Raw genomic sequence first — 26,187 nt, forward strand, 5'->3', positions numbered from 1 at the left:
ATCTTTGGTGTCACTTTAAAAAGATTCCTTCAGACCTCTGAGTGACTGTTTTCCCCCTCAACTTTTGTATCTTTTGCCTGTTTCAAATGTAGGCTTCAGTGGACACGTTTACAAATAGCACAGGGCACACTGTGGCTTCATATCTCCTTTCAGTTTCTATTTTAATTAAGAAAATTGTGGACTGGTTTTCAAAAAGTTTCCTTTTCTTATGCTTGTTTTGGTACTTTGTAAAATGCTGACAATTTAGTTTGTGTTTGTGCAGCAAAAATTACAATATTGTTAGAAATGCCTCTTTTTTTCATCAAATTGTCCTTATTGAATTTATTCTTTTCCTCATTCTTTTTACTAAAGCCAAAGAAAACACTGAAAATAATGTTGTGGAATTGAAAGGGGGAAAATACCTTAAATCCAGACTATGGTAGGTGGTGGGGAAGGAAAAGCTGAAAAAGTCATGGTAATGACTTAACCCCTTGTGAAAAATTGGAAAAATAGTGTTAGAAATAGAGGAATACATGGCATTCTGTGAGAGCTGAAGAACCTCTTGGGTCCTTCCGAACAGTATGCACCTACGTCACAAATTAGACATGCTAGCTAATGTAATTAAAACATTGCAGGTGGCTCATTTTGGAGTGTTGAGTCTTGGAACCCTTATCAATATCAGCCAAATTTTAGGGTGTAAAGGTCGGATGCTGAAAAACTGAGCAAGATTTAAAACATCCAAACCCATGAGCACCCAAAATTTGGGTGTTGGAATTAAAATCCCTGCAGTTCTGAAGACCTTCCATCCATTTTTTTGGATCTATTCTACTGTTTAAACTTAGCTGGATAATGCAGGTAATGACAGCGCTTCTCTCTCTGATACCTTAAGAGCTGACTGACAATGACGTGTAATAAAACCATTTAGAAGAATTTCCTGCTCTTTGACTGGTGTATGAGCTTTGCACTGTCAAATGAGCTCAGTCTCTGGTAGTTATAAAACAAGAATGTATTTGTGCAAAGAATAAAACAAGAATATTATTGTGTCCCTAAAAACAAGCAGTCACAGTGGAAGCTGTTACCTCTGAAGAGGGGAGAGTTTTCTGTCCTTTGTTCTTCTTTAATGTGAGTGAAAGGTAATGCTTAGATTATTTGGACAATTTTATGAGTTTGCTTTGCCTTCTCTGCCTGAATTTTAAGGCTTTTTGTTTTCCTTTACTTTATTTCATACACGCGAGACCAGCTGCAGAAAAGAATGACTCAGACGCATGAAGGTTGCACTGGTCTGTAGAAATACCGTGTTTCAGAGCAAAAGAAACCCTCATTCTCCAGATTCATCTGCTGCTCTCACATCACTGCATCTGAAATAGAGACAGATTGTGTTTTAATTTAGTCTTGTTCTTTTCCAGATAGTTTTATTTGTTTATGTATTTTCATGTGAGGCAAGAAAATGGTGCTGAATACAAATCTCGTTTACCTGGTGCCAGTGCAGAGTAACTAAGAGCAGTGCTGATCTAGTCCTTTAAAATGTGTTTAGTAAATGCTGTAAGGGGGAACTGTGGGACTGATTTGGGCAGGGTGAATGCCTTTCAGTAACTGAAATTACTTGTACATGTAGAAAATTCTGGAGTTGGAGATAGTTAGCTTTGTCTTTAATATAGAGTGGAGGGACTTCCCACTGCTGCTGGAGAGGGGATTTGCCCTGCATGAGACCCTTGTGGAGAAGGAAGGCAGTTTGAAGGTTGGTAGGGTGCTACTTAAATGGCTTTTTGAATCCAACATGGAATTGAGTTTATGGGGGGACCCGAGTAGAGTTCATCTCCATTGCTATTCCTTTAGAGTCAAAATTCATGGGATTTGGACCCGATGGCAAATTAAGGCAAACTATGGGGATGTTGGTGGGATATAATATCCTATCCTCATTTGTTTGTTTGACTTTTGCAGATGGCTTTTCTGTTTTTGCTTTGTAAAATGATGAATTCTAAATGGAACAGCTGTCTGCACAGGATGGTTTATTTGTTTCCCTTTTTTCATTTTCATATTTATTTATATGCTGATGCCAAGCTGAACTGTCAGCACATTTACCTCTATTAAAAATGTAGGTGTTCTAACAACAAAGCAATCAAACCTTAAAAAAAATGCCTTTTGTCTAAGGCATAGATAACAGGCTCTTTTCCCTTCACTGGTGCCAATCTCAGCACAACCTCCTCACAAAGTTCTGTCCCAGGCACTTGCCTGAGGGCATTTGGCATCAATATTCAGACCTTCTAACTGTTTATGTCTCAGTGGTATGCAAGTACAGGGTCTGAGAATCAAGGTGGCCTAAAACAGTAATAATGATATATTTTAAAAGTTCAGTCATTAAATTCTGCAAATCTCAGAAAGAGGAAAAACGTACCTTTGTAACAAATTATTAAAATGACAAAAATACCTTATTTTCTGTCTTTAGATTTGATTTTTTTTACATGTGTTCAGCATGGTAGATAAAATAATTTCCTGCATGAAAAGAAAAATCGTCTTTATTCATGTTACTCTTGTTCCGTTTCTACTATGACTTCTCGTAGCATAACAATTTAGGGAAGAAAACATAGATGGCTTTGAAAGAACAGATTAAAGTATCCCACAGCACTTTTCAAAAAGGTTAGTTTCCTAAAGTTGCAAGAGAAGAGAGAAGTTGGGAGGTTCGGTGATGAGGAGGGAATATGAGCTGAGGAAGACCAGAGAACGAGAGAATGTTAACTCTTTTGCAGCTTGCCTTAATATTGGTTTTACACTCCTTCTCCCTTCCTCCCTTTGGTTCTGGTAGTTCTCTTTTCTCCCTTTAGTTAATGACACCTAGCCCACTATTTTTCCACAAATGAACATCCAGGGGAAAATGAGAGTGGAATGTGCTCCTGTGATACTTTCTTTTCTAATACTCTCTGATCTTCAGTTGTTTTCCCCTTGGTAAATTGCTGAAGTTGTTACACATTGTCTGTGGAGTAACATTTCTCTTGAAAACCTTTTTGGTCTCCTATTGAACCCCCATTTCTTGTATCCAAAATAACCTTTGGCGAGGAACTTCACAGACCTATGGCTCAGCAGGGCCAAAATCCATGCTGCTGCTATTGGCCTCAATCTATTGACTTTAGTGGAAAGATACCGTTTTACCACATCAAAGCATAGGCTGTTACACTAACAGCATGAATTTTATCACACATGCATACCTACTGTATGAAGTCATGCCTGTGAAATACACATGACATAGTTGCAGACAATAAATATGAATACAGGCTGAAATAAAATGAATTTGAGGTAATATTTAGGCAAATGCTTTCTTGATAGAAAATCTTTCTAAATTTCGTGTGTTTTCTTGTTATGGTATTGCTGAGTTTTCGAACTTGGTGGTTTTCTCAAATGATGTATACTGACAAGAGAGTGGTGCAGGCGGAATGTGTTGTGCTGACTATAACAAAATCTGAGGTATGCTTATTGAAAGTAGTGGGTTTATTTCCAGTCAAGTGTAACATCAGATGTGTAGTACTCATTCAGCCTTCCCGCTCAAGTAATTTTGTCATTGTTATTTCTTCATCATTCCTATCAAAGGGCCAGATTTTGCTCTTAATGTCTATACAGTTTGTCCATTGAATTCAAAGGAAGTGCACACACTTTTGGAGGTGAATGTTTCATCTAAGGACAGTGAGTGATTTTGTGCAGGCTCTGCATGTTGCTTACTTGGATGGCTAAGATCTGTGTTTTCCAACTTGGCTGAAGGAGGAAGAATTTTATTTGCTTCATTTATTTTTTTATAAGCTTCATTCAACATGATATATTCTATGAATTAATCTGGAATCCAGAAGATTAGAGTCCCTGGTCTGCAACAACTTATCTTAGGCAAATCATTAAATTCCAAAGCATCCCATTTATGATACTTGTGAAAACAAAGTTGATTTGTTTGCTCGTTTCAATTGCAAATAGGTCAGGGATTGCCTGCTGCAAATTTTTATCTATAAACCTTCTGTGATACCACTGTTCTTTCCTGCTAAAATTGCTTCATTCTACTAGAATGCAAATATTAATTTATATTTTAAATTATATTTATTTAAATCCTTCAACATGAGGATCCAGGATGGTTAGCAAATAGAACAACCTGTGATTTATCCATGACTTGTTTAATTTTAATCACAGCAATTTCTTAATTTTGAGTTCTGTGACAATTGCAGTAAATTTTGCTTCTAATGAAGACACAACTTCTCAGCTAGAATGGGATTATGTTAATTATTAAAGTTGCAAAGAAATTTGATTCATAAGCTCTTAGAAGGGTTAGTTATCTGACCGAAAACAAGATCAATGCTGTTGATGCTAATTAAAGCAAATAGACTAAGGAATAAAAAAAGGTTTAATTCCGAATTTATGAATATCATTAAAAGCTTACAAGGGTAGTTCAATTTGTGTTTTGTGCATTGTTGGGGGAAGAAAAAAGTGTCTGCATTTGTAAAACAAGTAGAAATGAGAAGTGACCTTCAACTTTGTAAAGCCTTTAAAAGGAAACTGCTCTAAGGGAATAAATGTAGTTAAGCCCCTGATTTAGGCCTTTGGTAAACCACAAATGCCTAGTAATTAGCTGTACTGCATTGAGTTAATTAATAAAAGGTAGCTTAAATAGGCAGAAAGTATATTTGTTCATTATGCCATAGTAAATTATGACAACATAGTACTGTTTTTTTAAGCTATCGAAAGAGCTTTATTAACATTAGATGTTCTTGTCGCAAGCACCCTTGTGATGTGAATACAATTACTGCTGATGTAGAGATGACATAAATGAATGTTTATTGACAAAGAGCAGGTTAAAAGTAAGGCAATAAGCTGAGGGCAGGGGCAGGCGTGATCAAAGCACAAATATAAATAAATCTGCTTACAGGTAATATTCAGATATCAACACAGATCTGTTGAGCCAAGTGCTTCCCCTGTGGCCTTTGGGAAGAAGCTGTTGGGGAGCTGCTGATTGAGGGAGCTGCATAGATCTGCAGAGTGTAGCTGGGTGCGGATCAAGCGCTAAACAGTCCAGGTTTTGTCTTCCTGTAGGCTGCTTTTGCTTTCTTCGGCATCAACCCAAAGCATCTAAATCTCTCTTTGTCATTGCCAAGAGTAGATGGAATGGCAGAATGGCTGGGCTGGACTGTCACTGCACCAGCTCTGTTATATACCATTCAAAGTGAAAACCTCATCCCTTCTCAGACTTGTGAGGATGGGGCGAACCCAACGATTTTGGTGTCCCCTTCATTTCTTTCTTGTTTTAGAAACAAGGCATTCTGCACAACACTGAAATAAGCTCTCTGGTGAGCTGACAAACCAGGCATGCGTTTCCCAGTCACTTTACTCATTTTGTGTTTTACTCCAGTGATTAATAGGAAACATAACAAGGTTTTTTATAAGACCAGTATATCTTATAATTGTTTTAACACATGTTACAGATGTAAATAACATACTTTCTTCTTGGATTCCTTATGCCTCTAATATTTGAATAATAAATAATAACTGTAATGATTGAGTGAGGACTAATACAAATGGATTAATCTTTCATATTATCATTTTATATGCTTTTTATAATTGTAGGCATACAATTTGTTGTATAAATAGGGATCAAGTAAGCATGAGTCCTGGAACAAATCTCAGTTTTGGGTGTATACAGATGAGTACATGTATGTGTGCACATATGTACATACAGCATATTGAGGATGAGTGGTTAACCTGATAAGCCTCTGTGCACATAAATAGGTTTCTTTGGTTTGTCAGTGTTTGACAGCTCTGAACAGCCTTGGACTCAAGTAAGCTGATGAATGCTTCATTGGAGTTCAGGATGCTGGTGAAGATGATGGTCATTAGCAATATATAGGCTTTCTGCTTACACTCATAAAATACATTTTAATTGTAAGGATTCTAGAAGAAACAGACTGAAAGCCACAGTTAAAGGGAATATGCGCACTAAAATGCAAAAGCATTTCCTAAGGATGGCATGAACTACAATTAAATCATGTCTTCAGCTAGTGCAAATCTAGGTAACATCAGCGAATTCACCATTAACACCACTGAAAGATCTGAGCTGTAAAAACAGTTTTGAAGCTCATTTTACAACAAAGCAAACCCAAACAGATTGGTGGTGCGTAAGAGATAAATGATTGTCTGTTTTCTGTCCACCCATCACAATTGAATCAGTAGTATAAGTAAGTTACTCATTTTTCAAAAGTCAGACATGCAGTGTAAAAGAGATTATCTAATATACAGGAGGGAGTGAGGTGAAAGGCAAGTGATATTTCCATTTAGACTGGTGTAACTCCATTGCACTGCCTGTGTTTACACCAGTGTAGTTCAGATCAGCATTCACCACTTCTCCTGGAGATTGAATTTATCTCCCACAGCTTTCGTTTCTGTTCACTTTCCAAGCTGCGTGCTGGTTTGCCTCTTTTCTTCTTCTAATAATCTGCCTCACAATAATACTTCAGAGGCATACCAACTAAAATGAGGGGAAAAAGAGAGAGTACAGAGATCATACTTGAAGCATTTTTTTCCCCTCAATTCTGAGATTTTTCATGCTGTTTGTGTTACCACACGTAACTCAGTTTAATTTTGATAGCAATGATGCCTGTTGCATCACAGAAGAGGGGATTCTCCTTTGAAACAAGATTTTCACCTGTTACTTGTCCTTCTCTGGGCTCAGGAAGTTTACGACGCTTTAATTGCTAAGTGGAGGACAATTGGACAAATGTTGTCTTCAATGCTTGTATTTGAAATGAATCACAGATCAGAGGAATAAGTAACTATTTGGGGTATTATATAGTTATTCAACTCTAGAAATCCTTGCCTGAATGAGAAGCTAAGGTAGTTCTATGATTATTTTTTCCAGCAAGTTGTTTTTACAGGAATGTTTATAATAATTTGCATTTTTTTTTTAAACTGTCTCCAATTAGGTGTTTACCCAACTACTGTGAACATGGAGGAAAATGCTCTCAGTCCTGGTCTACTTTTTACTGTGATTGCAATGATACAGGCTACATGGGAGCTACCTGTCATAACTGTGAGTAAACCCACATGTACAGTGTTTCTACTTCTGCTGGTATTGCAAAGTGCACATAAACCAGAGAGGAACTTTCTGAAAGGCAGTATCATATTATAGGATGTAGCATGTCCTGTCATGGTTCAAATAGGTCAAAACTTGGGTTGGGAATGTATAGGGGTCCATTTGCAAATACGCATGTTTCTTGACAGATATTTTGGAGTAAAGAAAACCAGGTTATTTTAACCGATTTTCCACATTCTTTCTCACATTTTACATTGACTTGGAGAACCTTTAATTCATGTCTGTTACATACACATTGTAGACGCGTTAGTTATCAGATGTTTAGTTGATTATAGCTCTGCTGAGCTGGGTGATTTTTTTTAATCGATGTTTGAGGCTGTATGTCAATTTTAGCATCATGGACTTTGTTTTTAGATTATCTGAAAATTTATGTTGCAAGAACTCAGTTTTCAACAGTTTATAATTTTTGAATTTTACTGAACTCTTATTTAGGCTGCTGCTATTAGCAAGGGTACAGTATCTGAAGCAGTGGCAGTATATGAACCATGCACATATAAATCCACAGTAAAAGAAATATTAAGGTGTTTCAAAAGTTCTTTCTCTTTTTTTTAAAAAAAAGTATCAAAGAATAGAAGCATAGCATGCTGAGAATTCTAATAAAAAATACAGAGAAAGAGAGGAGAAGCCAAAGTAAAGCCCATTCATGCAGCTGACTAAAAGAGAAAACCACTTATAAAACAAAGATAAATTTCCCCTAAACACTGGAAATATAGAGAAAAAAGGAGTAAGAATAACATTTCCAGGAATACAACTATAACCACTCCAGGTGTTTGATGAGCACTCGGACCACAGATAGGATGAGATTGGTGAGAGATGCATTTTTTTCTCCTACTAAGCTAAAAAGCAGAAGAGAAGAAAAGGTACTTAGTGGTTTGAAGCTGAGAATATTGGCAACCATACTGTAATCCTGGAAACTTTAATGGTTTGCTAATTAACAGTGAAATCATTTGTGGTGTGAGGTCTGCAGATGACAGGAGAGGTTGCTGAGAGGTCTATTCATAGATTTGTTACCTGAACTCTGCATTGTAAGCACAAAGGAAGCTAAGGGTTTGGTGCAGAAATCCTGCTAAGCCAGATGATGGATGGGAAGAAGAATGCTGAGTGTATAATTCTGAAAAGAAAGTTTACCTTTTGTCCAATGTTTTTGTCATTTCAAAAGGCATCACCCCTCATGAAAATGTCCAAACCTAATCTAGAGTACGTGCAGTGATTGAGGCCATAACAGAGTATTTATGCCAGCCAATGGTTAGTACAAAACTGGTTGGTGAGGAGGGAGAGGCTCCTGGAGGACACTGGCCTCTAGGCTACATCTGCTCTGTCATATTATCTTGAGGCCTGAGAGTCCCTATGTCTGTGCCCGCTCAGTGTGGCTTGAGTCCAAAGGAGGACATCTCATTACTGCAGAGGACTGATTCATGACTAGTTTTCCCCAAGACATTTGCAAGGAGCTAGCGAAGCTCCCACTTCTGTGAACTTGTGCCTGTGCTCCCAAAGGAATGTGCATAGCTGCAGTGATTTAAAGTTCACTGATATAAAAACTGCTCTGAAAAGTTTCTCAGGAAGATCTTGTGTTAAGACTTCCCAGCAGATCAAACCGTGCACGCATCATATACAGCTATTCAGCTGCTCATCTTATTTCCAACCATATTATCAACAGCTAAGTTGATTCCAGCTGGATTATAGAGCCAGCTGCCCTGTAAGCCAGGCAATGCTGATAAACAGCAGCATTACTCTGGAGAAATGTATTCATATGCTTGAAATGTGTAATGAAACCATTTCAAAGCCGATGGGCAAATACAGATGTTGATAAGAAACCTGCAGAACAAGAGGCACTATTGCTTTGAACTGATAGTAGTTGACATACGGGGCTACCTTGTAGCAAGTGAGTGAAAGCCATAGATCTGATCACAGCATAACTCCAGAATATCCTCAATGTACAGGCAACTCTTCCAATCATGTGATTCAGTGTAGTTCTATCAAAGTAAAATATATGATTTCTTAAGGTTTGAAAAATTATCTCTATGTTTCGCAACTTTTTATTAGAACACTGAAGGTGACAGGCCTGACTTGTGCTACTTTTGAGAGACTCTTTTATTAAACTGTCCTTTAGACCTAAATCTGTGTGGTGACAGTGCAAAGATTTAACTGACAATCTGCTGCAAGTCAAACGTATTATAAACAGTTTCACTGTCAGCTGAATTTCTTTTCTGTCTGAGTTGTATCAATGTGGGTTTTGCTTCTTCTTCTTGTGATGGTTGTAAGAGGTGGGTGCCACTGGTTGAACAGCGTGAAAAGACCCATTCCCTGTCTTGCTTTCAAGAAGAACGTAATGACATGCATCTGCAAACCAGAATTAATTATGTTTTACTAGCTCAAACTAGGAGACATTACTATTTTAAGAACTGAGATCTAAATGTACGTTGTCCATAACTTGCGGTCATCATCTGTAAAGTGTTGAAATACTTCTTGTGGTTGATACATAAGCAATCTTACTGATTTATTCTAAATAATCATAGGCCACACTTGTCATGTCCCCCTTAAAGTGAGCTCTTTGGAATCACCAGCACAGCATCAGAGTGACATAAATCACTCAGGAGGAGTGTGTAAACAATATTTTACTAAAAGAGGTGAATGCCCTGAAACACTGGATAAAAACGATCAATGAATGACCTGTACGCAATAGAGCAGTAACAAGAAGCCACAACAGCCGATGTTACCGCAAAAATTCCCAACTTCAGAAGTACCAATAGCACTGTATAACAATCTACTTAGTGGAACTAAAAAACATAATAAGACCCTGATGTTGCCAGAGTCAAAACTAAACAGCGAAGATGCCTGCTACAGACTGCTGCAGCTGCACTTTTTGCAAGGGAAATAAAAGGAAAAGAGAATGAGGAGAGAGAAGGAGAGAAAAGGTGGGGAGATAATTTATAGGAGAGATAGAAGAGATGAAAGATAGTCACCACCTTCAAGTCTCTGTGTGTTTAGCATGTGTTTCGTTGTCCTGTGGGTCTGAGAAGATGGTAGGTGTCCAGGAGGTCACAGATGTATGTGTGGTTATTAAAACTCTCTGTCCTCATCTCTCACCTGGGTCAGGTGCAGATCAGGTAACAGGCAGAGACATGCCTCTCAGCATGTCCACTCCTGTGACTGTTCACTTGGTGGAGGGGCACAGGCTCACATCTCAGAACCATCTGCTTTGAGACATTTTAACCCACGCCATGCTGGGTCCATACAACCCTGGATCCTTCTGTGTGGGACAGCTGATAATACAGACTATCCCTGCTCCATAAAGTTCACAGTTAAGTTTCTGAGGTGAAAAAAACACACTCGCGCAGATGATGGAACACCAGAAAGTCTTCATCAGCATCATAGGTGGCAGTTTCAGTCTGCCAGGTACATAATTGTTACTGACCTTTCTTATGTGCAAAAAGTTATAAGGTAGATTTTAAAGAGAGGAAGAAATTGAATGCCTACAGGCGTGAAGGAATGACATGGGAGAAAGCAATAATGTGCTTGTTTGAAAAGTATAAGGCTATGGCCAGAGCAGTTTGACATTTTTGACAGGGCAAATGCCAGAGTATTGACAGGTAGATACATTTAAAATATGCCATGAAAAGCAAAAATAAATAGTTTGCATTTGATGCAACAGGGAGAAGTAAACAGTGGCAGGGCAGAACAGTAAGCTGATAGAAGACACAGCTGGTGCAATGTTTGTATGAACCACTTCAGATATGTGGGACTAGATTGTGTCTGGCATGACTGAAAATGGGTATAGTTGAAATTCAAGTTGTGTGGATGAAGCGAAAGTTTGCATCTCAGGATACATGTAAAGAATCTAACTGGGTCTGGACATGGACTTAGTATAATTAATCTTCCTAGAGGCAGTTATTTTTCTGCCAACCTCAGGTATCCTCTTGCTCACTAAGAATCTCTTCTGATCCTGAAAGCTCCTAAACTGTCACAGGAGATGTGGCAATTTAACTGATCCAGATGGGGTCCACCACTGATTGTGTGGAGGGTGACATCCCATTAAACAGCTATTCTGTGACAGACAAGTTTCACCCTACAGTTTCATCTGGTCCTGCTTCTGTTCTCCTCTCCTCTGAACTTAGCTGTACATGTAAGTAATAATGTTAAAACCCATTCATGGGTTTCAGTCACTTATGGGAGGAGTCTAAATATTTTCTAAACAGGCTGATTCTTTCTTGCAAAGCTTATTGCCTGATGTGCAAGTCCATTACTCTGTTTAGTAACAGTTAATTCTCCTTCACAAGCTACTACATGTGGAATATTATCAATACCTTCCAAGTCTTTTTTGGTGTTTTTTTTTTAGTTTGTTTTGTTGTTGTTGTTTGCTTGTTTTGTTTGGAGTTTCTTTGGGGTTTTGTTTGTTTGTTTGTTTGTTTTGGGTTTTTCCCCCCCTTCGAGTTGGGAAAGGATTTGGATTTACCTCTCATCACTCCAGTGCAATTCATATCATCTTGCTGCCTAGTCACAGCAGAGCTTTCTCCTCTGTACTGTCTGTAGGTGTGAAACTCCAGAGCATGTGCTGGTGCCTTGCTGTCACAAATGCATGTGGTCATGCAGTTCAATGGGAAATGTAGAAGTTGTACTGATTGTCCCCAGGTACCCATTTCACTGCCTGCGGTTTGGGGAAACTAGGGGTCATGAAATAACCCTATAGGATATTAAGCCAGTGGTAGGTGAGTGACATTTGCTCATGTATGAGTTTTGTTGTGCCTTAGTTTCTTCACCTCTGTTGGGAATAAGATCCAATTTGCAGGTATATTACAAGGCATGTGGTCTATATTGTCTGTTGAAATGGTATGGATTCTTTTCTTTGAAACTACTGTTTGCTAATTGCTACTTGAGCTGATCTGTAGCTAAGCAGTGCTTTGAGGATACAGTCTTTTTTCCAGTCTGTAAAATGCATGGATTTGCTTTTTGGTTTATCTTTTAAATGTGTTTCATGCAGCTTGCATTTAAATAGGTTGGAAAATTAGCTCAACTGAAGCCTTTTGAACGATACTTTCCTCAGTTCTACAGTGTGCGGAGTAGCCTACTGATCCATCAGCTGTTGGGGCAGTCTGATATAATCCCGATAGTTAGGAGGGAGAGTTTCCTTTATGTAATCACGTGTGAACCTTAGCAAAATAGATAATAATGTAATGTTTGGTTTCTGTTTTCCTCTTTTAGATAGAAACACTGATGTTAGTACACAGCTTGGGAGAAAGGCCTGGGTGGGATTCAGCTCATCTATTTTTTGCTGTTTGGTACATGACATCAAATCTAATATAGTCATCTGCTGTCTCTATATTAAACAGTCTGAGCTATTTTCAGAACTTGATTTGTCTCACTGTGAAACAGGGTATCCATAGTAAGTTCATGGACCACTTCTGAAACATGCCAGTATCTATCATCTCTCGACAGAGGCTGTCTTAGTTTAGGCATACAGTAGGTCACTCAAGCTTCATCAGAATTACAGGTGTTTGTATGTATAGAGAGCGAAACAGAAGGAGAGGAATTAGAAGCATATATATAGATATACAAAATATTTTTGATTGAAACTTCGTAGTTTAAAATCTGCATAGTCATCTCTCTCATACTAATAGTTTTCCTTGTAATTATCATCCAACAGTAAAAGCAGTAGGCCAGTGTAAAACGGCCCTGAGACACAGAATGTTATAACTTTATAGCAGGGTAATGATTAGTAATCTCTTTCAATGAGTTATGTTAGTCCCTTATAAAGCCTCATCTTCTTCTGTATTTCTATTATTTTTATATATGATAGTTTTCAGATTGCTTTTAGTCTTGAATGTATTTTTTTTCTTGGTGAAGAGCACTGAACATTGATATCAAAGATGATGAGAAATATAAAATAATGATTTTATTCTTCTTGTTCTTGGGATGTCAACGTGTCCCAAAGCTCTGCAAGGTGATAATTAACAGAATGTAATTTAATTCTGAATATTTGCTTTGGTGTGTGATGTATCTTGCACATACAGGCATGTGTCTTATTGGCCCAGGTAATTGCTGGAGGAAAGATCTATGCGATAATGGAAATGTCATATAATCGTTGATATGACATAAGCTTAACATAACTTCAGGCTTTGAAAATGTATTTTTTAATATTAATGTGCTTACCACATATATCATTTTTTTGTTCTGAAAAGCTTAATTTAGCTTCAGCCAGATTGTTAGCAGTACTGGAGCTGCATCTTAAAGCGCCATCCATGGATTTGGTAATTCTTCTCTGTTCCAAGACAGGGAAATGCATACACAGTTTGCAGGTTGGGCAAATGAGGTGCAGAAGGTTTCAGTCTACCAGCTGTCTGACTGTAAATCCTGTCATATAATTGTCATGACCTGAGTAGCCAATTTTCCTGTCTTGAAATTCTTGGAATAGTTTGGGGTTTTTTTTCCATGTGTATTTAAAGTGTTCTTTGACTAAACAAAACAAACATGTTTAATATTCATATCAAGCCCTCAGTACGGTACTTGGTGTTCCTGCATATTTTTGTTCACACCATGCTTCTGGCACATGAATTTTCATTGTTTATTTTGTAATAAGTTACTGTCTTGTTAATGCTTTTCCTTCAGTTTGTGTATCTGTAGATAGTACATCTGCATTTCTCAGTGGTGTTCATTTAAGAAAAGATTTTCCCTTTGTCTGACATCTCCTTGTAAATAACACAGAGAATATCCCACTTTGGGACTTTACTGCAGAACAGAGTATGTGGGAGACTCGCTCAATCCCTTTTGAATCCCTTGCCTGTGTCAGGTGTGACCATCACCACAGGGGCACTGGTACTTCAAAGAGCAAGGCTGAAATACAATGCTTTGCACAGTGTCCTCCAAGTCTTTGATTTCTGCTTTCCCTGCAACACCATTGTTACAATGATGTAGGTCTCTCTGACTGCTCTCTTGCAGCAGGAGGACTCGCAGGTCACCCTGCACCAGCACGGGGCAGGAGCTGCAGGAGTCCATGAATGACACAGCCGCCTTCAAACCTCAGCAGGGGAACAACAGGGGAGGATGGGTTGACGTGACCTTTCCTACTTCAGCCAGGGGAAGCCTTAGCTTGGATGGTAGGGAATTGTCTAATTCCCAAGTGTAATGGAAAGGTCCCTCCTGAACATCCATTTAGGTGACACAGTTGTAAAATTACTTTTAACATAATTTATGGAAATAACGCGTTCTTTATCAGATCAGTAAATACATATTTCAAATAGGAAAAATAAGCCACCTGTCATCCAGGCACATCACAGCAGAGACTGCATTAGTCTGTCAACAGCAGAGCTGTCAAAATCCAGCTTTCTAGAGTACAGATTTCATTTTCTGGCATTTAACAAGCCAATTGTATTATAAGGGTGAGAATGACAATCATTCCCAGAGTTCATTGCCTGTACTAATCCCTCTGCTGTTGGAATGAGAAAGAAGAAGAAACCTCCCGTTGCATATTGCTTTATTTGTTTAGAAAAATCCTTGACTGAACACTCATTACACTGAGTCTATAAGAAGAAATCTGTCAGGTTTGAGGAAGCCATCTCCATCCTGCCACTAGGAACTCAGTATCTTGGTGAGAATGCTTAATTCAGTCCATGTGAGCATTTGTATCAATTTGTCCAAGGTCAGCCCAGAGCTGACTGGAGATTCCAACAGAATCTCCAGCTCTTACTGGCCTTTCCAATCTAATCAGTGCATAAGTTTTCACCTCAGAATACAATAATAATTATTATTATAGGAGTTATTATTACTTTTTGCATCTAAGGAGCAAAGATTTGCGAAGCAATTAAATCAGTCCCAAATGATCTGGCAGTAAGTGTTCTGCTTACAATTTTTCATGACTCTGAAATTGTTAGAGGTGGTAAAAGCGATACGCATCTCTGCTACATTTTAGCTGAGGAATGGACAGTGTCAACACCTCTCAATGGAATCAAGAAGTTCTTCAGGTCTCTAATCTACTGTATTTATAATATTACCATAAAATTCTATCTCCTTCTGAGAAATAGAACATTATCAGCTACTTTTATTAGATTATGAGACTACAATCTAGAAACAGCAGTACTACAGGATTCATTTGAACTAGTACAGTTCAAATTCTGAGTCTCTAGCTCCGAGTATTTGCAATGAAATGTGTGTGATCAATTTCCAAAGTAATTGGAAGTACAGTTGAAAAGAAACATCAGGAATTTTAAGGTTTACTTTAAATTAATTTTCTTTTTTTTTGAGGAAAATTATCTTAGTGTCCTTTAAATTTGAAAAGGACAGAGTGCTCTGATAGAAAGCAAACACCAAACCACACAATTTATTTTTTTATTTGGAGTTTACACTCTTGGTTGCATTTGTGCCAGAAATGTACTGCTGAGTGGAGAGGAGACATTTACCTTCCTTGGTCGCCCAGTAGTAAAGTGAAGTCTGGATATCACTGTAACCTCTGCATTTTGAGTCCAACAGCCAGCACTACTTTAAATATGGGTAAGAGCTGCATCTTACTGGGTGAATAACAAGTTAATTCATCCATTGAAGAGAGGGGGCTTTAAATACATTAATTCATGGGAATTATTTGCAGAAGTTCAAGTCTATGCACAAAGAATAGTTTTGTTTTGTTAGGGTTTTTTTTTACCAAAATAGAACTGGAAGTGAAAAATGAAATTAAATTGGTCTCAGAGAGAGGAGAAGTTTTATAACTTAGGAACATGGAAACAAAGGAAACAGAGTTGTTAAACACCCAGGAAAACTGAGGCCAGCTAAAGGCTTACCTGCCAGGGAGCTGCACAATGAAACAGTAGGACTGTGTTTAGTGAAGGTCATCGTGGCAACTGCAGGTGAACTGGTTAGGGCAAAAGTAAGATTGGAAGCCAAATGTCAATATAGTTATAGGTAGTGAAAAACTGAGTAAAAAGATGTTTTATTGGAAATGATGGAAGTTTGACCTTGTAAATGTTTGTGCTCAGCCACGTACTGTTAAAGATTTAAGCTATGGAAGGGATACAATCTCTTCTGGGTCGAGGACTGTAATTAGAACAGTTGGATTAACAAGTTCAAGATAATTTAGAGAGCTGAACAGTTATGAAATTGCTTATATTTAAAACTGGTCAGGCTTTCTCAGCATGTTGAATCGAAGTTGAAGTTTTGATTGCAGTGCCAAATAAAGAGGGACCGCAGCCCTGTCAGGGCACAGACAGCTACTGAGTTTTCTCTGGCTGACTCAGGTCTTGATTCAGGAATTAGGAAATGAAATACTGTAGTTGATTTTACACAAAAGCCCAAATTAGGTTATTATAATGACATTAAAACCTCTTAATGCCTTTCTGGCATTGAAGTCTGGATCTTGGATCTATAACTTGAACTTTGATCAATCAAAGTACATATTTATAGTTTTGCTAGAACGCTTCCATAGGGGATGTAGGGTTTGTGGCTGAGATATGTACATTTCAGATTCATAATTTTGATTTTTGATCTTGTGAATCTTTATATCCCAGGAGATATAAGAGAACACGTAGGATTGGGTGATGTTGATCTGACTGTAGATAAAGTGTTTATTTTAGAAATGCTGATCAAAGTTTGACAAAGTCATTTCTTAAGCACCTCGGAAGAGAAGAAGTGAGAACTAAAGGAAAAGATGGCCTTTATGATCAGTGAGTAAAGCAGTGTTCAAAATGAATGTTCTGGTAGATAGAGTTGTTGATCCAAAAAGCTAGCTTAATTTGAGATTCCTAAAGCTGAAAGAGATATCTGAGGAGGAAATTGGGTATATGTGTTTCACAGAGGATTTTAAGAAACTGGGAGATAGATACCTTGAACTCTGTCAGTATTATACATGCCTGAACACCATCAGCATGGCTCATCCTCACCGGTAGGCAAGAGCACATATAGTACTTAGGGAAGCAGCTCTTGATGTGAAGAATGGGGCTTTCAGTTTCAGTAGCTATCTCTGGGGGGATTTTAAATTTCTTTGTAGAACACAGCAATAGCATTAAAAAAAATTCCTTAAAGAGTGCTGCAAAAATATCATGACACAATCCAATCTTAAAGCTTATAAGTGATTCTGGGAAGGAAAAAAAAAAAAAATAAAGGGGCAATAAATACATCCATTCTCTTCGTGACCAAGTAAAATAGATATTTCTGATGTCCAGTTTCCCTTACTAAATCTGGGAACTTGGAGTCAAGCTGTTTCTTATTTTTATCTTCCTGGAATAGCCACTGTTACCAACAACTGCCCATCAGTCAAACTCTGCCCCTCTGATATGTTTTACACTGGTTTACCCTAATGCCTTTAGCTGCCATACCTGACTGTGGGGCCCGAGCCGTACTTGCAGAGGGTTAGCATAGGTTCATGTGTGCTGTTGACATCACTTTCCATTGAACATTAGTGTAATGAACCTCCGAGAAGCAGACAGCTTCCTCCTGTCTGCCCAGGGCATGGTAGTGTAGCTGGTTCCCAAAAGGGCCTGAGGAAAAGCAGGAAGGGTGGAAAGTCACAAACAACGATTTTCAGTGGTTCCTGCTCAGTGGAACCAAAGTTGCTGGAAACCATCACTTTATCTTCAGTGGCTGGTACAAGTCAAAATTGGACCAAAAGAAGTATGGAAGGGTTAGAGGAGAAAAACTGATGTTGCTTCTTTGAGACAAAAGACAACTGGGAGGTTTCATTTTTTAAATTGTGTCTTAAAAACATGCTTGATTAAGCATTTTAATGAGAAAACAAAATTTGCATGGGCAGCCTGTAAAGAACATTGTTTTTGTTCTTATGATTCCATTCTGGTGATTGTTTTAAACTTTGAAAACAAACTTGAAGGAATGAAAGCATAAAGACTATTAAAATACTTCACAAAGAAATAAAATCACTATTTTTTGTTTGTGTTTTTTTTTTTTTTTTTAAATTTAAAAATAATGCCTGAAGATTGTGGATGAGTTCTACTCTCAACTGATGAATACCTCTCTTTTATTAAAAAAAGTGTAATTACCTCAAATGTTGTTTGACAAAATGTATGCATTTGTAAAGAGTTCAATAACTACACTTGGTACTTCCTATTTGAAAGTGAGGCCCTATTAAATGCGTAAATGGTTGGTGACTCTCTAATGACAGCTACAATAGTGTTTTTTTACTGTTCCCAGAATGACCACATCTCCATCCACATCAGAGAAGTCTGGCATAAAATGGAATATAAATATGAAGGCAGATTTCAAAGTTAGGGCCCTAGGGTCTTAACAGTCACAGCTGACTGTTCATTTGGTTTTTCACTTTTGTATAATATTTTTGATTGCATAAAGAGAAGAATGACTGCAAAGAGATCTTGTCTTTCATTGAACTATAAAAACACCTTCAAGTTGTTGTCACTGGAGTAATAGGGCCTTGTTCAGCAAATGGAATTGCATAATTTATTCTGCAACAAGCAATTGACTCAGCCTGCAAAGATGCTGAGCAGAGCTTGGAATGGATGGTGCACTTGAAATGTCTGTGGGGGCATCTGCCAGTGACTGGAAAACAAATATAATTTTCTTCTTGATGCATTATACAGCATAAAATAGCAAAAAGATAACTGAAAGCAATGAACCATCCAGTGTAGAAGTATGCAATTCCAAATGCTGACGATACAGACGTGAGACTTCCGGCATGCAGCTGCAAAATGGACTGTCCACCAAAACAGTTCATCTCTAAATCATGATAGTTAGAATATGTTTCATGTGCTTGAGCTTGAGGTTTATACCCTTTTCTCAGTTTTGCTGCTCCCTCATATAAACTGCTGGAATTCTCATGTAACCAAAAGGAAAACATACCAGCATGGGTTTTCTTCTGGCAAACATAACTGTAGTTTCACGGAAGCTTGTGCATCCTTGCAGATTTATACCAGTTGAGTACCCCTAGCCTGATTTCTATCTCTGTGTGGCATTTTTTTCCCAAAATTGCAGTGACAAAAGGTCTATCCAAAGGTGGGTGAATCATCTCTGTTTGCATCTGCCTACGTTATTAATGGCTGAATCTTCACATCTTTCCTCATTAATTTGAAAAAAAAGAAAAATGTATGTGTAGGCTTCAGCCAAAATGACAGTCAAAAAGCAGCAAAACACTTAGTAAGAAAAAGTTTGTGATAAAGAATGAGTTTCTAGATGCGCCAGTTAGTTTTATGTCTCTGCCCCTTGCACCACCCATTGTCTTCAAAAATTCTCAGCGAACAATTCAGGGGAAGCAATTGACATAGTCCCTAATGGAACAAGATAAAGTGTCCTGTAATGATGATGACAGCACATTCACTAAGTGAATTGCAGTTTGAGAACTTTGCAAATTGATCAAACCATGATTTCTTGATTGCTTACTTAATCGCCTGTTACAGTCCCTTTCCTGACCCTCCATATGGCAGTTGCTTTTGTCAGCAGTTCAGCAGCTGGGGGATTCTCTGTTACCCCCTCAGGTTGCAAGTAGTGGAAGAATGGATTCTGGTTTGGGGATTTTTTTTTACTTGTATTTAATATGTACTCTTGGCCAGCTGTCAGAGGGGGATTTAGAGATCTTCTGGACTCCTGCAGTGGTTTTTACATCAGGCTAACGACTGTCAGGAAGAAGCCTTCTTAATTCTGTTTATTATAAGACAGATACCAACTAAAGCACTGTCTCACTGGATACCTTAAGCAGCTTCTTAACTCCAGGAACAGTAATGCTGTGCATATTTAGCGCATAACACTGTGTCATGTTAAAAAAAAAAGGAAGTCTTGATCTATCTGCTAAGTCAGTCTGTGGTTATTATTGTATTTGCTGACAATTAGTCGAACAATCCTAAGCCATTACAGAGAATAACCTAGTAAAATTAATCCGGTAAGTGTTTAAATGGTTGGGGGGAAAAAAAACGATCAATCCTTCTGCAATGCAATTTACTGTTTTTCAAGATCCAGGGTCATACATGTCACTTTCTGATACCTCGTAACTGCCTTTCTGGAGTGGGCTTCTATTTGCCCCACATAAAGTGACAGTTATGATCTACTGCCTGAAAACATGCTTCAAACACAAGGAATTGCACTGAACTGTGGGAGTTTTTCCTTCTGTTCTTGCTCTTGGCGACCTGCTATGCTTGTTTTATTAGCCACTTGCATTTTTGTAGGCACTAATTCTCCAAAGGAAGAGTATTGATAAGCAGAGAGGAAGAGTTGATTTTATGAACATAAATCTAAAGCATAAAGATGTTGCTGAGGATGGAGATCATATCTGAGCTTGAGCTTTTCAGCTAAAGGACAACTTTTCATTTGGGTAGTGGGTAGTGGGTGGTGGTGAGAGTGTATAGATACCTGTTGACAACATCCTTCAAGGAAGCTGATGACTGGCAAAAGTTCCTGTCTGCTGTATTGACAACATTTGAGATCATGCCTAGGTAGTAAGTCATGTACATGTGTGTATGTATGTATGTCTTTGAAATATCATGATGTGGATGAATATATGTATCACTCCGTAACTAGATGGTGGGATGTCTAAAGTTCATATCCACTTACCTTAGTATTTACATACTTTAATCCAAAATAAGGCCAATACCCATATATTAAAAGCCAGAATATATTATGTTCAAGGAAGTAGTTAAATACATGCCTAATTTTGAGCATGGACTCAGGTCCAAATGTACTAAACTCTTTCATATACTAATTGGGTGATAGAATCATAGAACCACCAGGTTGGAAAAGACCTCTGAGATCATTGAGTCCAACCATTCCTATCTACCACTAAACCGTATCCTTAAGTACTTTGTTTATCTGTCTTTTAAACATCTCCAGGGATGGCGACTCAACCACCTCCTTGGGCTGTTCCAGTGCCTGGTGACCCTTTCGGTGAATTTTTTTTTTTCCTAATGTCCAATCTGAACATCCCCTAGTACAGCTTGAGGCCATTCCCCCTTGTCCTATCACCTGTCACTTGGGAGAAGAGACCAGCACCCCCCTGTCTACAGCCTCCTTTCAGGTTGTCATAGGCTGTGATAAGGTCTCCCCTCAGCAGCGAACAAACAGTTTACAATATGACAATATTCAGTGCTCATGTATAAAACATATGTCTGTGTTCTCCTTGCTTAAGTGATACAATCTCTCTCTTTTTAAGCTATCTATGAACAATCTTGTGAGGCTTATCGACACCAGGGGAAGACATCTGGTTTCTTCTACATCGATTCTGATGGAAGTGGACCCCTTGGACCACTCCGTGTTTTTTGCAATATAACAGGTAATGAGCTAACCTTGTCTTTGGTGCTTTATGTTGCCTCTAATGTTATTGGCGTGTCTATCATTGTTTGCTAAGAAGACTTCACAGTCATGAGTGTCTCAGAAGTGGGAAAGAGAAGAGAACTGATATTAATTGAGGTTCGACTCTGAGGCATTTCCTTAGAAAGATTCCCTATAGAAGTGATTTTTAGACTTTGAGTTTGAAGGACTCAACTCATACTGTTGCTAAGTGATAATTACAATGGTATTTGCACCTTTTAAAGGGCACTACCGATGTTTTTTTCATAATATCATAACATTTAATATGATGTTTACATTTTTTGCTGAAGATGTAGAAAGTTTGAATTCAAACCTTCTTTTGTAGCTGTGAGTGGTTTCTCTACTTTACCAGAGCACTAGAGCTGAGAATGATTATTAAACTCCTTGCACTGAGCTAGATGCAAACCTTTCCAGCCTGATTTAAGCAAGTATCACCCCTCCTACAAATGTGCTGCTTTTAATGTTCCAGAGAATAGAAACCTTGATTGTCCTGGGTATCTGTATGGAGTGGATGGTGTGATAGTCTTCAGAGGAGAGACATCAAAGTGACAGGCATTGGAGCAAAAGCCTGGCAATATGGCCTGTTTGTCGAAACTTCTCAACCTTATAGTTCAGTAGTTTTAAAATAAAAAGTGCTTCAAATTAATATATCCTCTCTGACAAATTCTCCCCTGAAGTGGGTCCCATTTTATTTATAGGACTGTCATGCAAGGGTATGAGAAAAGATTATATAGACCACATTGTGGATTGGGGTAGATGGGAGACCATCCTTTCTGCTTTATTTATTTTTGAAATGGAGAGGAAATGTCCTAGACTGTCTCCTATCTGGCATTTTTTGCTTCTTGTGGCTGGGTGTGGATGAAAGAATATTTTATCACCCTTTCTAAATTGCTAATTCTGGTTGAGCTACTTTGCCACATAAAACTTCCACACTCAGTACTGAAAACTAAGGACTCAGGATATTCATATTTTACTCTTAATCTCCTTGTACTTAAAGTGTCTCAAATTAAATTTTCATTTTGATTTAATAGGGCAGTCATTATGTTAATTAAATGCACACCAGTTAATTATTAAGTATGTTTTTTATTCAAGTGTAACAAATATTTAATAGGATGTTTCTGCTTCACTGTTGCTGAATCTCCTAAGAATTGAAACAGTGTTTCACCTTTCTGTCTGAATATCCTTCCTTGATCTTCAGTATGGGAAATGTGCTCATTTTTATTATTTATCATATAAATATGTGTGATCAAAACATTGTCAGTGCTTTTTATCTCTGCTGAAAAAGTAGGATTTTTTGATAAACTCCTCGTAGAAAGCATCTGCTTTCCTCAAATAAAATTTATCTGGCAGAAATAAAGAAGGCATATACATGATATTCTCTCTGTCTGTAATGAACTTGCTGACATTCTTGTTTTATTTTGGTTACAGAGAAAGTGGAGGTGGGGAAAACTGACAGAACCTCCTAGCTTGGAATTTTTTTCCTTTTTCGTATTGCTTCTTTTCCCCCAGATATCTCATTTGAGATGGGGGAAGTTAGTCTCTGGCATCTCCGTTATTCCTTTTGCATAAAAGAGAACTGAGGTACAGGAAGAGATTATTGTTTTACAGTTGTACAGAGAGTTTGAGGTACAATTAGGTTATGCTTCTGTATCATCTAAAGGTAGTTTGGGTGCCTTAATCACAAGAGCTTCTTTTGTCTCAGGGATCATGCCTTATTGTTATACTGATAATAATTATTTTCACTAATAAGTTAAGTGCAAAGTATTGAAAAAGTAACTTTATGTTTTGTTACTCTTCAGGTAATGCTTTTGCATTGTTTTCTGAATGTATCAATATTCATGGAAAGCTAAAAATTAAATTCTATGTTCTTTGGAACATACAAAGAACAGAGACAAAAAAAGTCAGCATTATTGTTCAGTTACATATCACAACTCCCTTGTATGGAAAAACGTAGATGGTTGGAAATGTGAATGGCTTCCATTTATGGGAAAATTAAACAAATTTAAAAGATAGTGGAAGGAACTGTTACAGGAAAGTATGGAGCTTATATGTGGCATAGGTAAAACAAATAGGGATTGATTCTTTTTCATCATATAGCACCTAAGGGACAGTTAATTTTTTACACAGCAGGTTTGGGGGTGAGGTTTTCTTTTTCCTGATGAAATGAATAAATTCATTTTGAAACTTATTACCACAGAACATCAAGGAGGCCAATATATCAACAGAAGGGAAAAAGTCCCAAGCTTGTCTCATAGATTCAGAAGGTGCAATTAAAAATGGAGGTTCAGTTGCAGCTTCCAGCTAAGGCAGCTGTGAGGCAACAATCAGTGGGAAATGGGAATGAGTTTCAGGAAAATCTTTTGCCTTCTCTCGCTTCCCCAGGTGTCTGGTCACCCTCAAAGGCAGAGGCAGGCTCCTGGGGTAAACGAATCTTTGCTTTTATTCAGGCTGACAGTCCTTTTTTTGTATACAGTTCAAGAAGAGGTAACTTCTTTAAGCCTGAAATGTGTTCAGGCTGAAGAATTTGGAGGTGGAATGGAAAATCCGGGGAAATGACTCATTTAGTGCTTTTAAAAGTAGAGGTGCAGCAAGCTAATGACTTCTGGGAGTTACAGTGACTTGAATCTGTAAAGGATGAATTTAAAGAAGGAACCAGATCATCAGAAATGAGCAGCATCATTGAATTTAGAGAACAGTGTGGTTCCTTAATGTTCACTTCCATTTATTTAAAATTCTTCTTATTTTTTACTGGTTTAATTGAACAGATAGGGATCTTGTTTGTAGCCAGTTATTAATCAAGGCAAATTAACACCAGCCTTCTCATGTATTGTTGTCTGCTCATAGGCATCCGATACGTGATGTTGTTATGGGCAGTATCAGCATTAGAAGTTAATTTATTGTGTCTATGGTCCCAGTGATTTCTTTGCAATCTGTCAACTTTAACAGCCCACTGCTGAAGAAAAAATCTGAAGAAAGCAGAAAATTGCAGTTGTGTCTGTTGAGAGGGAATTGGGCAATCAGACAAAGACAAAGAGGGAGGGAGGAGTAAGGAAAGGGACATTCTGCAGGAAAAAAAAAAAAAAAAAGGAAAAAGTATTAAAATATAGAATGGCAATTTTCACCATGACAAGAAATTTAACAGCAGAGCGTAACAGGATATCTGCTGATGCCAGAGTGGATAAATGTATTTATTCATTGTCTGGAGAAGTGGCTGAAAAAGCAAGGTGACAAAAATTGTAGATGACATACTATTATTTAAGTTGGCCAAGAATAGAGAACAGAATGCGAAGAACTTTAACAGGATCTTATATTTAAGGCTGTTGATTTCTGGTAGAAGTAAAATATGTTGATGAAATAGGAGGTTGTCAGGAGCAGTAATGTGCCTAATTAAAGGCATAAAAAGATATCTGTACAAAGAGAGGTTAAAAGTAAATAATCTAAAGCTAGTCAGATTGGGAAGAACCAAAGTGAATGGGCCTTATTGACAGAAGCTATGTTCATTTGCATTTTGTTACAATAGAAATAAAGAGACAGCTCAATGACATCGAAAGAAAACAAACCTAAAAGTAGATTAAAAAAAAAAAAAAAAAAAGACCGCACCTTATTAACATAATGTTTTCTTCACCTTATACACCCATTACACTCCCAAAGCAAAGTCACTTTCACAAGGAAATTCATCAACTGTAGGAGTCAATGAGGAATTTACACCGAATATGTGTGTACTTGAGAGAAGTGAACCGGCTGTATATGTCCAAACCATGATTGTATGTAATTGAAAGGTATGTGAGATACCATGAGAATTAATGTGGGTCCATGCAGGGATTATTAATTTGGGCTGCTTGCATTCAGTGCCATGGAAACATAACTAGCCTGTTCCCAGGCCCATCTGCATGGGAATGTGAACTATCTCTGCTTGCTTTACCTTGATTCTCCTATCGTCCATGATGCTCTATTTTTTGCATTAAGTACAGCGAGAATGTATGCTGTGAGTTTTTGGGGTAATGGACAACCACCAACGCTGGGAAAAAAATTCTTCGTGTAGGATGATTGTTTGATAATTAGCCCTTCTGAATTAACCTTTGCTTCCCATTGAAGTGACTGCTAACAGTCAATACAGAAAATGGCTAATGGACCATCTGAACTTCTGGTCTGGCAGTCTTTCTATCTTTGTGAAGCTTATTCTTTTTCTCTTGATACTTAGAAATCTATTGATGTCTTGAGTACTACTTAAATGCTAGTAATCATATTGTCTAGTGCAGAGTCCGTAGACATGCAATCCACATCCATGTACTTATTTTGCTGCTCTGTATAGAATTTGTTTGTAATGATCATTCCACATCTCCTCCATAGAAAATTTTACCCCTGATATCTGAAAGATTTACTTACAATACACTTGAGTCATTCTGTTACTCTACTTCTTTACTGATGCTGTTTTACTGTATCCAGACCCTGGGTTATCAAATCAATAATGCTCAGAAATTGCCATAACAAGATCAATAGTTAATTCTATCTTGGCCAGATAATTGTCCAGTCCTGAAATAGCTTGCTTTTGTTCCCCTCTTTTGTCCTCCAGGGGTGCAGATTGGGGAAAGGAGTGTCCTTATCCCAGCTCTTACTGGTAGTCTAAGATCTGGTCTTGAACCTGACACCGTGAAATAATTATTACTGAACAAAAAATATATCTCTCCTTGTTTATTTTAATGTCTGTTTTCATAGAATCATAGAATCACCAGGTTGGGAAGGACTCACTGGATCATCAAGTCCAGCCATTTTTTGCAGTCTTTTCTCAAAATGCAAATATTGCCTTTTTTATTCTGATGGAGCTTTATTTTCTATTTCTCAGAAACCTGTAT

At 37.8% G+C, this 26,187-nt stretch overlaps 1 protein-coding gene across 2 annotated transcripts in view; it reads left to right on the forward strand.

Moving 5' to 3' along the window:
* The window catches only part of CNTNAP5 (contactin associated protein family member 5), a 284,769-nt gene that overhangs the window by 161,632 nt on the left and 96,950 nt on the right, over positions 1 to 26,187 (forward strand). For both annotated transcript variants that reach the window (XR_008450459.1, XM_054070363.1), the window contains exons 11-12: positions 6,924 to 7,030; positions 21,177 to 21,296. Coding sequence is in view for 1 of the 2 variants with exons in the window: in XM_054070363.1 (XP_053926338.1) it covers positions 6,924 to 7,030; positions 21,177 to 21,296 (227 nt within the window). In the remaining variant the exon portion in view is untranslated. The remainder of the gene's footprint in view (positions 1 to 6,923; positions 7,031 to 21,176; positions 21,297 to 26,187) is intronic.

This window comes from Cuculus canorus, chromosome 6 (assembly GCF_017976375.1).
Source record: "Cuculus canorus isolate bCucCan1 chromosome 6, bCucCan1.pri, whole genome shotgun sequence".
Lineage (NCBI taxonomy): Eukaryota > Metazoa > Chordata > Aves > Cuculiformes > Cuculidae > Cuculus > Cuculus canorus.